This window comes from Loxodonta africana, chromosome 9 (genome assembly GCF_030014295.1).
Source record: "Loxodonta africana isolate mLoxAfr1 chromosome 9, mLoxAfr1.hap2, whole genome shotgun sequence".
In the NCBI taxonomy this organism is placed as follows: domain Eukaryota; kingdom Metazoa; phylum Chordata; class Mammalia; order Proboscidea; family Elephantidae; genus Loxodonta; species Loxodonta africana.
In genome coordinates this window covers 16,976,808-16,992,004 of record NC_087350.1, presented here as the reverse complement: position 1 = coordinate 16,992,004, position 15,197 = coordinate 16,976,808, and the positions used below count along the sequence as shown (strand labels likewise).

At 40.2% G+C, this 15,197-nt stretch overlaps 1 protein-coding gene across 2 annotated transcripts in view; it reads left to right on the top strand.

Moving 5' to 3' along the window:
• The window catches only part of LOC100655684 (zinc finger protein 658), a 41,385-nt gene that overhangs the window by 16,829 nt on the left and 9,359 nt on the right, over nt 1-15,197 (top strand). For both annotated transcript variants that reach the window (XR_010322941.1, XM_010600657.3), the window contains exons 3-4: nt 9,094-9,220; nt 9,472-9,567. Coding sequence is in view for 1 of the 2 variants with exons in the window: in XM_010600657.3 (XP_010598959.2) it covers nt 9,094-9,220; nt 9,472-9,567 (223 nt within the window). In the remaining variant the exon portion in view is untranslated. The remainder of the gene's footprint in view (nt 1-9,093; nt 9,221-9,471; nt 9,568-15,197) is intronic.

Below are 15,197 nucleotides of genomic sequence, written 5' to 3'. Positions count from 1 at the left end.
GCCGCCTGGGAAGGGGAGGGGGTGGTTCAGAAAAACGGGAGAGTAGCACCCCAGAATGTAGCCAAAGTTGCTTATCTTGCTTGGGATGACTATTTTATCTGTTGCCTATGTGTGCTGGCTGTGTGGAGATTGCCCCCGAGGGTCTGGCCCGCTAAAGCCGCGGTCAGATCCTCCGCTGCCAGTCCAAAGCCCAGCGTCAAGGTTCCCCTGCTGGGACGCTGCACTCCCGGCTCCAAAACCAGTCACTGCCTCCCGGGGCCTTCTCGTCCCGCCAGCCCCGTCGCCGCACCGCCCCTGCGGACTGGCTGGGCCCCCTCCCGGGGTTAGTTTAGGGGAGTAGGGCTGCACCCCATGTTCGTGCCGTGAGTAGATGCCGTGTTCAGCTCCCCTGGGCCCAGTCCAAAGCCCGGCGCCAAGGCTCCCCAGCTGGGACGCTGCACTCCCAGCTCCAAAACCAGTCACTGCGTCACGGGGACTTCTGCCACCAGCTGTGTCGCCACGCCGCCCGCGGACCGGCTGGTTCCCCTCCCGAGGTCAGTTCACGGGGGTAGGGCTGTGCCCCTTGTTTGCGCTGTCACAAGATTTTGTGTTCAGCTCTCCTGGGCCCAGTCCTAAGCCCGGCGCCAAGGTTACCTGACTGGGACCCTGGCTCCAGGCTCCGAAAACAGTCGCTGTTTCCCCGTATTTGTTCGTTCTCTGTCTCTGTCATTCAGGTCAACTCTTTAAATCTGTGTTTGTTGTTCAGGGTTCGTAGATTGTTATGTATGTGATCGATTCACTTGTTTTTCCAAGTCTTTGTTGCAAGAGGGATCTGAGGTAGTGTCTACGTAGTCAGCCATCTTGGCCCCGCCTCTGACCAGATGGTTTTGAGTACTGTGGCAGTATAATAGGTTCTAAAATCAGGTAGAGTAAGGCCTCCCACTTTGTTCTTCTTTTTCGGTAATGCTTTGCTTATCCGGAGCTTCTTTCCCTTTCATATGAAGTTGATGATTTGTTTCTCCATCTCAGTAAAGAATGTTGTTGGAATTTGGATTGGAATTGCATTAGATCTGTAGATCGCTTTTAGTAGAATAGACATTTTTACAATGTTAACTCTTCCTATCTGTGAGCAAGGTAAGTTTTTCCACTTATGTAAGTCTCTTTTGGTTTCTTGCAGAAGTGTTCTTTAGTTTTCTTTGTATAAGTCTTTTACATCTCTGGTAAGATTTATTCCTAAGTATTTTATCTTCTTGGGGGCTACTGTAAATGGTATTGATTTGGTGATTTCCTCTTCGATGTTCTTTTTGTTGGTGTAGAGGAATCCAGCTGATTTTTTATGTTTATCTTGTATCCTGATACTCTGCTAAACTCTTAGTTGCAGTAGGTTACTTGAGGATTCCTTAGGGTTTTCTGTGTATAAGATCACGTCATACTTTGACTTCTTCCTAGCCAATCTAGATGCCTTTATTTCTTTATCTAGCCTGATTGCTCTGGCTAGGACCTCCAGCACAATGTTGAATAAGAGTTGTGATAAAGGGCATCCTTGTCTGGTTCCCGATCTCAATGGGAATACTTCTGGCTCTCTCCATTTAGGGTGATGTTGGCTAGTGGCTTTGTAGGAATGCCCTTTATTATGTTGAGGAATTTTCCTTCTATTCCTATTTTGCTGAGAGTTTTTATCATGAATGGGCATTGAGCTTTGTCAAATGCCTTTTATGTATCAGTTGATAAAATCATGTGATTCTTGTCCTTTGTTTTATTTATATGATGGATTGCATTAATTGTTTTTCTAATGTTGAACCGTCCCTACATACCTGGTATGAATCCCAGTTGGTCATGGTGAATTATTTTTTTTGATATGTTGTTGAATTCTATTAGTTAGAATTTTGTTGAGGATTTTTGCATCTGTGTTCATCAGGGATATAGGTCTGTAATTTTCTTTTGTTGTGGGGTCTTTACCTGATTTTGGTATCAGGGATATGCTGATACCAGTAGAATGAGTTTGGGAGTATTCCATCCTTTTCTGTGCTCTGAGATAGCTTTAGTAGTAGTGGTGTTAACTCTTCTCTGAAAGTTTGGTAGAACTCTGCAGTGAAGCCATCCGGGTCAGGGCTTTTTTTTGTTGGGAGTTTTTTGATTACCTTTTCAGTCTGTTCTTTTGTTATGGATCTACTTAGTTGTTCTACCTCTGTTTGTGTTAGTTTAGGTAGGTAGTATGTTTCTAGGAATTTATCCATTTCTTCTAGGTTTTCATATTTGTTAAAGTGCAATTTTTCATAGTAATCTGATATGATTCTTTTAATTTCAGTTGGGTCTATTGTAATATCACCCATCTCATTTCTTATTCTGGTTATTTGCTTCCTCTCCTGTTTTTCTTTTTTGTCTGTTTGACCAGTGGTTTATCAATTTTTTTGATTGTTTTCAAAAAACCAGCTTTGGTCTTATTAATTCTTTCAGTTATTTTTCTGTTTTTATTTCATTTAGCTCTGCTCTAATTTTTATTATTTGTTTTCTTCTGGTGCCTGAGGGTTTCTTTTGTTGCTTTCTGTATTTGTTCAAGTTGTGGGAATAATTCTTTGATTTCGGCCCTTTCTTCTTTTTTGTATGTGTGCATTTATTGGTATAAATTGACCTCTGAGCACTGCTTTAGCTGTGTCCCAAAGGTTCTGATAGGAAGTGTTTTCATTCTCATTGGATTCAATGAATTTCTTTATTCTGTCCTTAATGTCTTCTATAACCCAGTCTTTTTTGAGCAGGGTAGTGTTCAGTTTCCAAGTGTTTGATTTTTTTCCCCTGCTTTTTCTCTTATTGATGTCTACTTTTATGTCCTTATGGTCAGAGAAGGTGCTTTGTAATATTTCAATGTTTTGGATTCTGCTAAGGCTTGCTTTATGACCTAATATGTGGTCTATTGTAGAGAATGTTCCATGTGCACTAGAAAAGAAAGTACACTTGGTTGGTGTTGGGTGGAGTGTTCTGTATATGTCTACGAGGTCAAGTTAGTTGGTGGTGGCATTTAGGTCTTCCATGTGTTTATTGAGCTTCTTTTTGTATTTCTGTCCTTCACTGAAAGTGGTGTGTTGAAGTCTTCTACTATTATTGTGGAGCTGTCTATCTCACTTTTCTCAATGCTGATAGAGTTGTATCTTACAACCCTGTCATTGGGTGCATAAATATTTAATATGGTTATATCTTCTTGATATATTGTCCCTTTAATTATTATATAGTGTCCTTATCCTTTATGAAGAATTTAACTTTAAAGTCTATTTTGTCAAATTAGTATTGGCACTTCTGCTGTTTTTTGATTGTTGTTTGCTTGATATATTTTTTTCCATCCTTTTCAGTTTATTGTGTCTCTAAGTCTAAGGTATGTCTCTTTTAGGCAGCATATAGACATATCGTGTTTTTTAATGCATTCTGCCACTCCCTACCTCTTTATTGATGCATTTAGTCCATTTACATTCAGCATAGTTATGCATAGGTATGAATTTAGTGCTGTCATTTTGATGTCTTTTTCTGTGTGTTGACAGTTTCTTTTTCACACTTAATTTTTTGTGCTGAGTAGATTATATATTGGTTTTTCCTCATATTCGTTGTTGATTTTATTTCTGCTGAATGTCTGTTTTTTTCTTGTATTTTATATTGATGGGTAGGATAGTTTGCCTCCTTTGTGGTTACCTTATTATTTACCCCTATTTTTCTAAATTTAAACCTAACTTTTATTTCTTTGTATCGCCTTGTCTTCTTCTCCATATGAAAGATCTGTGACGCCATTTCTTAGTCCGTCTTTATTGTTTTAATGTTTTACATTCTAACATCACTGTTTCCCTGTTTTCAGCATTTTTTTCTCTTGAATTATTTTTGTGATTTCCCTCTCTGGATTGATACCTGATTGCTCAGCCCAGTGTTCTAGTCTTGGGTTGATACCCGATATTATTTATTTTCTAACCAAAGAACTCCCTTCAGTATTTCTTGCAGTTTTGCTTTGGTTTTACGAATTCCCTAAACTTCTGTTTATCTGGAAATGTCCTAATTTCACCTGCATATTTGAGAGACATTTTTGCTGGATATATGATTCTTGGCTGGCAATTTTTTTCCTTCGTTTTTTTGTATGTGATCCCGTTGCCTTCATGCCTGCATGGTTTCTGTTAAGTAGTCCAAGCTTATTCTTATTGACTCTCCTTTGTAGGTTACTTATTGTTTATCCCTAGCTGCTTTTAAAATTCTCTCTTTATCTTTGGTTTTGGCAAGTTTGATTATAATATGTCTTGGTGACTTTCTTTTAACATCCACCTTATGTGGAGTTCGATGAGCATCTTGGATAGATACCTTCTCGTCTTTCACGATATCAGGGAAGTTTTCTGCCAACAAATCTTCAAGAATTCTCTCTGTATTTTCTGTTGTCCTTCTCTGTTCTGGAACTCCAATTACCTGTAGGTTATTTCTCTTGATGGAGTCCCACATGATTCTTGAGATTTCTTCATTTTTCAAAATTCTTTTATCTGATTTTTCTTCAAATATATTAGTGCCAAGTGCTTTATCTTCAGGTTCTCAAATTTTGCCTTCCATTTGCTCAGTTCTACTCCTCTGACTTTTTATTGAGTTGTCTAATTCTGTAATTTTATTGTTAATCTCCTGAATTTCTAATTGCTCTCTGTCTATGGATTTTTACAGCTTATTAAATTTTTCATTATGTTCCTGAATAACCTTTTTAATTTATTCAGCTGCTTTATCTGTGTCTTCCTTGGCTTGTTCTGCATATTACCTGATTCCTTCCTGATATCTTGAAGAGTTCTGTATATTAACCTTTTGTTTTCTGCCTCTGGTAGTTCCAGATAATGCACTTTCATTTAGAGGATCCCTGGATTCTTTGTTCTGAGAGCTTGTTGAGGTGATCATGGTCTGTTTCTTTAAGTGACTTGATATTGATTGTTGTCTCCGAGCCGTCTATAAGTTATTAGTTTATTTTATGTTTGCTTACTGTATTGTAGCTTCTTGCTTTGTTTTGTTTTGATATGCCCAGATGGGTTGCTTGAGTGAGCTAGCTTGATTATTTTCACGTTTGGAGCTCTGACATCCTGTCCCCAGCTGGCTAGAGCTGTTATCAGGTATATCATTCTGGGAGTCCATTCACTTTTCTTGTATAATTCAACTCAGGTGTCCACATAGCTGGTTATCAAGTGTGTGGCACAGGCTCTGTCCTACAGTCTTAAAGGGGCAGGATGATTGGTGCAAGTGCCGGTATCTGATTGCAACAGTTGGTCATGCTCTGAACAAGTCAGGGGGCTGAGAATCGTCCCGCACATGTCTCTGAGGAAAGCGTATCCCTGTTTCCTAGAGCATACAGGTGGGTGGGTTCTGCAGACGGACCATGGGTGCCCAATGTTTTTGGTTGTAAGGACTGGGAGGTACCAGTTGTCCTTGGACTTCTGTTGCGGGTGGCCGGGTGACCTGAGTGAAGCCACCAGTCCTTGGGCCCCTGATGTGGTAGGTGAGGACCCTATTCAATAGGCAAAGTGGTGTCAAACATCAAACACCCATCTCTCTATCGCACAGGTGAAACAGTTGTAGTCTGCAACAAGGGCCTATTCTCCTGAAATAGGCCCACACAGGTCCATATATGGGGGAATGGTACTCAGAGTCAACGGACCGTTTATGCCTGGACAGGAGCCGCTCCTGTCCTGAGTTCCACGGTTAATGGAGCTGGCAAATTATCTTTTCCCCCAATTGCGAATTTATTGCTTCTCCAGGGCCTGGAGGATGGCTCTAGGCACTCAGCAGGGCCTATCTCAGGCCCAGGGAAATCAACTGCTGCTGAAGCTGGCTTGTGGGTGGGGGGAGCAGTAAAATATGTGCAAGCACTTAGTTTTTGCCAAGAGCGCCATTCTTCTCTGGTTCCAGAGGTGTGAGTAGGCTGTACGGCTGGCTGCTTCTCCCTGAGGAAACTGCTGCTGAACACTAGTATCAACCCGCCACAGCCGCTCCCTGGAATAGTGCCTGAGGGCTCCCGGTAATTTAGGTCCGGTAACTCCTCTCCGCTTCTGAACTGCCTCTTCTTCCCCCTGCCCCTCAATTCATTTTCTAACCTTGCCTTTGATATTCAGGGCTCCTAGCTTGTCATAAATATACTTGTTTCACTTGTTTTTTCGGGTGTTTGTTGTAAGAGGGCTTGCTGGAAGTGTCTGTCTATTCCACCATCTTGGCTCTGCCTCTCTGTACCGTGTTTCTTAACCATTCGCTTGAGATATATAGGGAGCAGATTAGGCACAGAAGCAAGTAAGAAGAAATGAGGGAAAGATAGATGCCAGGTGGAGATTACCAAGGAACACTGAGAAGACCAAGAGCACTAGTGAAACTGAGAAAAGGATCGTCCCTCAGAGTGGGCAAAGAGAGAGCCTTCTCCTAGAGCCAGCACCCTGAATTCATACTTCTAGCCCCCCAAAATGAGAAAATAAATGTCTTTTCTTTGAAGGCACCCACTTGTGGTATTTCTGTTACAGCAGTTCTAAGAAACTAAAACATTGTCAAAATGAAATACCAAGGAATAGGTCTCTTCTTCCTTCTTTGGCTGCATCCATACAGCCAAGATCTTAAAGCAATTCTGCCATTCCGTGGGGAGAGCTCTTTCCATCAACTCTTCCTCCAGGCTTTTCTAGTATTTACACAATGGGGAGCACCCAGGACACTCTGGTTAATTGTTCTGTCATTCATTCACCTACTGCCCACTCTTAAGTACCAGCTTTTGTTGAGTTTGAACTGGAAGATCATTTTGACTTTAGGAATCCTGCTCCTTCAGTCTTTTGTTCCTATATTAAGTTTTAGGAAATAAGTCCTTGGTTTTTCCTGTCTGGTTGTTCAACTATGTATTTTTCAGAAATTACTGGAAATGTCTGGCTTTTTGATGGTACTCCTCCCCCTTATTGCACTATTTTTCTACGTTTATTGTAGATGTTACACTGCTTCTGATGATATGTTTGCAGGCAAAGGAGGTAAATGTGTATGTCAGTTTGTTGGCTTGAATAGGAAGAGGCTTTTTTTTTTTTTTAACTTAATTTCCAAGACTCTACCCTCTCCAGGTTTTGTTTTACTGTTTTGAAAATTTCTTCTGAGCCATCATATTCTATTTTTCAGCCAGCCTCTTTATGACTGACATTTCCTCATGGTACTTTCTTTCCTTAATCTGTATAGACTTTGGGATGCCTTCTTGCCCCTGATGACTTTGGTCGTGACCTAACTTGCTAATGACTACTGAACGCGTGTCTCCATCCTGCACTTTCCTTCTGTGCTGTAAAATCATGTGTCCACCTGTTTCAGGGACAGCGCTCCCTTTGTGTTCCACAGACCCTTCAGTAGCTACATGAATATGATGTGCCTCAGTCTGATATGTTCTTCTTCTGATTTCTGTATTTCACATGGCATGGAAAGTTGTCTAGCTGCTAGTGCAGATAGAGAGGAGCCCTGGTGGTGCAGCGGTTAAGCGCATGGCCTCTAATTGAAGGGTTGGTGGTGCGACTACATTATCAGAATGTAACACCAACCCAGCAGCTTTGCAGCAGAAAGACCTGGTCATCTGCTTCTGTAAAGATGACAACCTGCAGACCTGTATAGGGCAGTTCTCCTCTGTCACATTGGGTTGCTATGAGTTGAAAATCAACTCAATGACTCCTGACAACAATAACAGCAATGCAGCTAGAATATTTAGTTGCCCAAGTGCAACGAACTGAGTGAGACAAATCAGATGAAATGGTGCCAGGCTGTTTGGATCAGAGTGGATAATACGCTACTCGTGGCGTTGTCACAGGCTTTTGTAACAGTAATCAGGATGGTAATAAACGGAGCAGGGTTTATCAAGAGCCAGGTTATTCCAAAAGGCTCCTGTCTAATGGTGGGATATTTTTGTCACTTCCGTGCATGCCTCTCAGTGCACCATGGATGAGAGAACAAAGAGGCCTGGGACTTATATAGATAAACTGGAGGGGCATATGTCCTGCACTACAGGGAAGCAAGGGGAGCGGAGGTAAGATGAAGTGCCTTTGTTCAGGTGCACCTGGCCTTGGCTTTGTCTTGTTTAGATGCAAGACTTCATAACCAGAAGAACATTTCTTTCCTTCTAGATGAAGGAGCCCTGGTGGTACAGTGATTAAGCACTCAGCTGCTAACTGAAAGATCAGTGAGTGGTTCGAATCTATCAGCTGCTCCGCGAAAGAAAGATATGGCAGTCTGCTTCTATAAAGATTACAGCCTTAGAAACTATATGAGGCAGTTCTACTCTGTCCGATAGGGTTGCTGTGAATTGGAATTGACCCGGCAACAGGTCTGATTTTTGGTTTTAGTTACAAGATTAGTTAACGATGGTCATGGAGACAGAGAAAATTACTGTGAGCTCAGAACCAGAAGGAAGGCTTCTCTGACAAGGACAATAAAATAGGAAAGAGAGTGAGACTCAGTTCCCAGCCTCGTTATCAGAGAGTGCTCTGAGACCAAGGCCACAACTGAGTTGTCCTGGATGGGACTTGTAAAGGCAGACTGCCCTCCCAGCAACAAGAAACTAGTGAGCAAGTTCTGTCGATGCGTCTGGTATAGGATGAGTGTCCTCTTCCTTTGTGCGTTGCAGTTACACTAATGAAGAAGTTAATCTGTTATACTGCTGTCTTTGGTTCTCAGTACCTTTTAAGCTTTTTTTCACCCTTCTAGAGCATTCCTTCAAGAATACGAATCCAGTAATAGTGTCTCCAGAGCTTACATGTGTTTTCTTCTTTGTCTCCCCACTGTTTACCGTGGTGATCTTAAAGGAGAATGTGAATACTCTGGATATACTGGAACAATCTATTGGGATATGGAAAAAGTTGTAGGAGGTCTGTTTACATGTAACATTTTACCTCTTAAAACATCTGTAATTCATAAATATATACATAATGATTTATGGTGACTTCAACCTCTAACTACTTGAGTAATCCCAAAGGATAACATAAAATTGGACCCAAAATGGACATCTTTTTATAGTCATTTGTTTTACAACTTTAGGAGTGACGTGATAAGAATTAGATCCCACATATGTTTTCCATGACACCTGTTTCTGGACCCCTCAGATTGATCAGAGATGTGCTGTTACAGGCATCGGTGTCATTCAAGGACGTGGCTGTGGAGCTGACCCAGGAGGAGTGGCAGCACATGGGCCCCGCTCAGAGGACCCTGTACAGAGACGTGATGCTGGAGAACTACAGCCACCTCGTCTCAGTGGGTGAGCAGACCTCACCGTGGGATTCCATTTAGAATGCATTTCATTTTTTTAAACTCTTCGTAAAACTTAACATTAATCAGTGTTTGGATTTAGGGGTCTAAGGTACTGAACCATTTTGAGCAACAGAAACGACATTCCTGTTGTCATTGCCCCACTGACAAATTCAAATCAGCACTTTCATTTTGCCTTTCTTGGAGGCATATTCTTTTGCCTTCGTGTGGTCTAAACTCTCAGTTTTTCCCTGTTTACAGGATATTGCATTACCAAACCAGAGGTGATCTTCAAATTGGAACAAGGAGAAGAGCCTTGGTCCTTAGAAGAAGAATCCCCAAACCATAGCTACCTGGGTGAGTTTCTGAACCCTGGCAGAAGGAATTCTGGAACAGTTAGACCTTAGGGTAAAAATCTTTTGAAAACTTTTTCAGAAACTTTTTAAGAGGCACAGTGCTTTTGTGAGTTTAGAAAGGTTGTGTCTGAGAAATTATAGAAGGGGACATTGTAACATGGAGGAAGGAAGATAAGCATGATGAGTTTTTCATCTGTAAAAGCTGATGTTCCAAACATAGTTTTTAAATCTGACAAATCAAGTAATAGAGTTACAAGTTTATTTAATAGTCTAAGATCCAAATAACACATTATAAAGTCAGCACAAATTGTGAGTGGAGGAGGTAAAGGTAGGGAAGAAATACACAGTAGAAGCTGCAAAAGCTGGAAACTCTAAGGCAGAAACCTGTCAGAGAAGGAAAACTCAAATATTTTCCACTAAAACGAGCAGTAGAAAAGTGATAAGATTGTACCCATTGAAAGTGGAAAACTTGCGAGACCTGGAAAAACAAGGCAATCCCGTGGAGTTCTGGCTTTCACAAGTTTCACTGTACTAATATCGTTATTCCTTATAGGAGGCAATATCTAGTTATTGCCAAAACTGATAGACAATTTTATGAATTTCAAAAAGTAGTTTTACGTATATTCCCAAGAGCAGGAATAAAATCATTTTAGTTATGAGAAGTAAAACATACTTACTGAAATATATTTATGAAGCTCTATAAACAGCATAATATAAAAATTGGCATAGTTTAGATAAGCATGCCTGCCAGTCAAAAATGTAAATGATTGGATCAAACCGATTGAATTTAATGAAAAGGAAATCCTTCAATAAGTAACTTAGAAAGGGTGCAATGAAAGAATTGTAAATTGTTACATCAATACAAACAAAGTCATTTAGGGTTTCATAATCTAAGTATCTTTGAGGTTTCAGTTTGGGAAATAAATTCATTAAAAGAAGGAAGGCACTTCAAGCTAAAGAGCACAATTTAAAGTGAACCTATAAACATTTTGAATATCTATGCACCAAATAACCTAGTATTGATGTTCATAAGACAAAAAAAATACAGGAGCTATATATATAACTAGAAGATAAAAATCATTAGAACTAGGAGATCAGAATGTCCTCGTCTGATTACATAGCAGGTACAGTGGACATTCAATAAGTATGGATATTGTTGTTAGTTGTTGGTGATATAGAGACAAATAAATAACATTTATATTAATGTGAACCATATATTATGTGTATATTTGTGTATGCTGAAAACAAGGACACTTTTCCAGTGCCCACGGAATAACCTAAATAAAGTAAAAATACACTATTAGTCCAAAAAGAAAGCTAATAAGTTCAACAAATCAGAATTATCACAAGTACTATTCTCTGGTCACAGTTTGACAAATCTAGAAATTGATAATAAAATAGGTAAATAAAAATCTCTTCCACATGGGAATTTTAGAAATTATCTCAATAATGTGGATAAAAATTAAAATCATATCCAATATTGCAGAACATTTGTGAAATGATGAAAACAATAACCATGTGTATTAGAAATTTAAGGAGCCCTGGTAGCACAGTGGTTAAGTTCTCAGCTGCTAATTGGAAAGGTTAACGGTTCACACCCATCGCATGGCTCTGCAAGAGAAAGACGTGGTGATCTGCTCCTGTAACGATTGTATCCTAGAAAACCCCTTGGGGGCAATTCTGCTATCACGTGGGGTCGATATGAGTTTGAATCAACTTGACGGTACCCAACAGCAACAATGTTAGAAATTTATGGATATAGCTAAAGTTGTGATTAGAGGTAAATTTGTAATTTCATTTATATTAATAAAAAATTTGTTCAGCATAAATCACATTGTTACCATAAACTGTCTGATGTGGTTCAAGGACACAGGTATACAGAGACACTCCTATTAAGCAGGATATTCCAAGGGCTTAGAGGTGATCTCCCAGGCCAGGTCAAGGGACAGCCTTCTCTTTTGAACGGGTGAGAGTTTGAATACCCAAGACTGCTGAGTCAGCCCGTCACTGCACAATAGTAAAAATGCATCTGGGTGTGAGAGGGGAGGCAGGAGACTGGATAGGTGAGGAGTATTTAGGTAGTTTTACGTGTGTTGCTAATGATCTTAAACTGGTGGTGATGTGGGTGTTCATTTGATTATTAAGCTTCTAGGTTTTATATAACAAAATGAGAGATGTGGAGAGACTACCTATGTGATGTTGAGTAGAAGTGGCAGCAGAGAATATCCTTGTTCTTTTCCTGTAGTAAGGGAAAAGCATTCAGTTTGTCACCCTTTATTGTGATGTTAACTGTACATTTTTTATAGATGCCCTTCATTAGGTTAAGGTAGTTGCCTTCTCTTTCAGTTTTGGTGAGATTTTTACATTGAATGGATGCTCAGCTTTGTCAGATGGTTTTTCTGTATCAGTTAATGTGACCATGTGGTTTTCATTCTTTGGACTTATAATATGGTGGGTTACATTGATTGACTTTTGAATGTTGAGACAGCCTTGCATTCTGGGATGGACTCTACTGGGTTGTGACATGTTATTTTTATAAATTGCTGATTTTGATTTGCTGTTATTTTCATGAGAATGTTTATGTTTACATTCATGAGGGGTATTGGTCTACAGCCTCCCTTGAACTGCCATTTTTCTGGTAAATGAGGGTAATGTAGGCCTTATAAAATGATCTTAGAAATATTCCCTTATCTTCTGTTTTGCAGAAGAGATTGTGGAGAATGTTTGGTTGTATTCGCTAATAAAATCACTTGACCTGTCACCTTCTTTTTGGAAGGCTTTTATCTATGTATTCAATATTTAAAACAAATATACATTCATTTAGGTCATGTAAGTCCCTGGGTGGTGCAAACAGTTAACTTGCTTAGCTGCTGTCCCAAAGGTCTAACCAGGGGTGCCTTGGGAGAAACTCCTGGTGATCTGTTTCTGAAAAAAACACCCACGGTTTTACTGTGACAGATGGAAGTTCACCGTGAAGTCAAAGGAGACAAGATGGAAAATGTTCTTGTTCTTCTTGGATGAGTTTGACAGCTTCTGTCTTTTGAAACATTGGCCCACTTCATCTAAATTTTCAAATTATTGGGCATAGAGTTGTTTGTAATATTCCCTTATTATGTATGTCTTTAATGACTGTTGTATCAGTAGTTATGTCCTCTTGTGTTGTTGATACTGATAATTTATTTCTTTTCTCTTTTTTTTTCTTGGTCAATATGTCTAGGAGTTTATCTTTTTTTTTTAATCTTTTCAAAGAACCAATGTTGGTTTCATTGATTTTTGTCCATTTTTCTGTTTTCAGTTCCATATATTTTTGGTCAAATATTTGTCATTTCTTTCCTTCTGTTTATTTTAGGTTTAGTTTGTTCTGCTTTCTCTAGTTTCTGATCCTATTACTGATTTGGATCTTTCCTTTTTTCTGACGTGAGCATTTATATGTTTTCTGCTGGGCACAGCTTTAGCAGCGTGCCACAGTCTCCATGTGTACTGTGTTAATTTGCATTCAGTTTTAAAAATGTTTAATTTCTCTTGAAATTTTCTTTTGACCAGTAGTTTCTTTACAAATGCATTGGTTAATTTGAAATATCGTGGGAATTTCAGTGTATTGGTGTGCTGTTGATTTTTAGTTTAACCTTGTTGTGGCTCAGGAACATTCTTTATATGATTTCTATTCTTTTAATTTTGAGAATTTTGACAGTGATTATTGGCCAAAATGTGGTCTATCTTGATGAATATTCCATGTGCAATTGAGAATAATTAAATTCAGCTATTGGATGGATTGTGTCCTCCCTGGGTTTTAGGCGTGTGGTTTTCAGAAATGCTCAACTCCATTCTACTTGTAGTGTTGGGTCTACTATGTGTCTCTGTATACTCGTGGCATTGAACCACACCAGACAGTTTATGCTAGCAGTATGATTTATGCTCAGTGCAGTTTTTTAAAATATAAATACTGTACCACTTGGGTGCTTGATGTTGACTAGGCTTCATATGTCATGATGTAATTTATCATGATCAAGTGATGAGGCCGCTAAGAGCCCTGAGCCCTGTGGCTCAGATGGAACTTCCTGGTTGGTAAGAGTGAACATCTGTTTTGGGGAGGGTCGTGCATCCCCTTAGGAGCTCTCGTGGTGAAACAGTTAACATTTGGCTGCTAACAGAAGGGTTGGTGATTTGAACCCACCAGTTGTTCAGTGGGAGAAAAGACCTGGTGATCTGTTCTATAAATATTATAGTGTAGGAAACCCTATGGGGCAGTTCTGCTCTGTCATATATAGTTGCTATAAGTTGGAGTCAACTTGACAGCTCACAACAATAATAACAGTGCATCCCGTTGGGATATGGAAGTCCTACACTGGAAACTTTGACGGATCTTGCCAGCTAATCTGATACATAAACAGACATATATATATAAAGTTACTTACAGGAAATACAAAGACGAGGTCGTGATAAGTGTTTATCTTTGTCAGAGGGTAGTGAGTGAAAAGGTACTCAAGAGCGCTTGTGGGACACTTGTAAACGTTTGTGTCCTTAACTGGGTTCTTGTTTCATTGATTTGCTCAGGTTTTGAAAATCATTACGTTGTATGCTTATATATGCACTTTTCTGTATTTATGATATTTTTTCATTTAAAAAGGGAGTCCTTGGGTGGTCAAATGGTTAACATGTTCAGTTGCTAACCAAATACTTGGAGGTTTGAGTGTACTCAGATGTGCCTTGGAAGAAAGGCCTGGTGATCCTCTCCTGAAAACTCAGCCACTGAAAACCCTATGGAGCACAGCTGTACTCTGACACATGCAGAGTTGCCATGAGTTGGAGTTGATTCAACAGTAACTTTTTTCATTTAAAAAATTATGAATGAATGATATAGGTAGTAACAGCTTTTTGACTTTAAAATGTGTATAGGAAGATGGGAGAAGGCTTTTATAAGCTTTTTTGTTTAGTTTTTCTTCAAGGTTTGAGAAAATGCCTTGTACTATAAGATATCTAGGTTCTGTTTAGGGCTGTAAAAGTGGCATGGGGGTAGCATCTGACCTTCTGTAACTTCACAAGGGGGAGGGAGAGTCAAGATCAACAGCCCAAGGCTGATTCCAATGAGGTGGAGGTCAGACATGCCTCCTCTCTTGGCAATCTTTACCAGTTCTGACGCCAACCGTCCCTCCCATGGCACTCTACTGCTCTGCTGGGTTCAATAATTCATTGCAGTTGTCACACAGAACTCACAGACAGTACTCACGATTATGGGGTTTATTAGGGAGGTAATAGGTTACATTTCAGGATCAGGAATGCTCAGGATACAATTCTTCCATCAGAGCAACCTTTTTTCCAACTGTGCCTGCAGGCAGGCCTCTCTCTGGCCCTCTGCCTCTGCCCTGCTCGGGCAAGTCTTACAAAGCTCTTTCAGTTCTGTTGATAAATACCACGAGGCACCCCACTCCACCAGTAAGCCTCAGCCAGAAGGCTCTCAGTTTTAGCTCGATGGGTCAGCAAACCTAGCTCTACCAAGTGCCCAGAGGCACCTTCCTCTGCCAGCAAGTCTCCTGCCTAAAGGCTTTCTTGCTCTGGGGGCTGGGAAGCCCACCGTGCTGTCTTCTGCTGGTCACTCCTGCCGCCATTTCTCTGCCACTGCTTGCCACCATC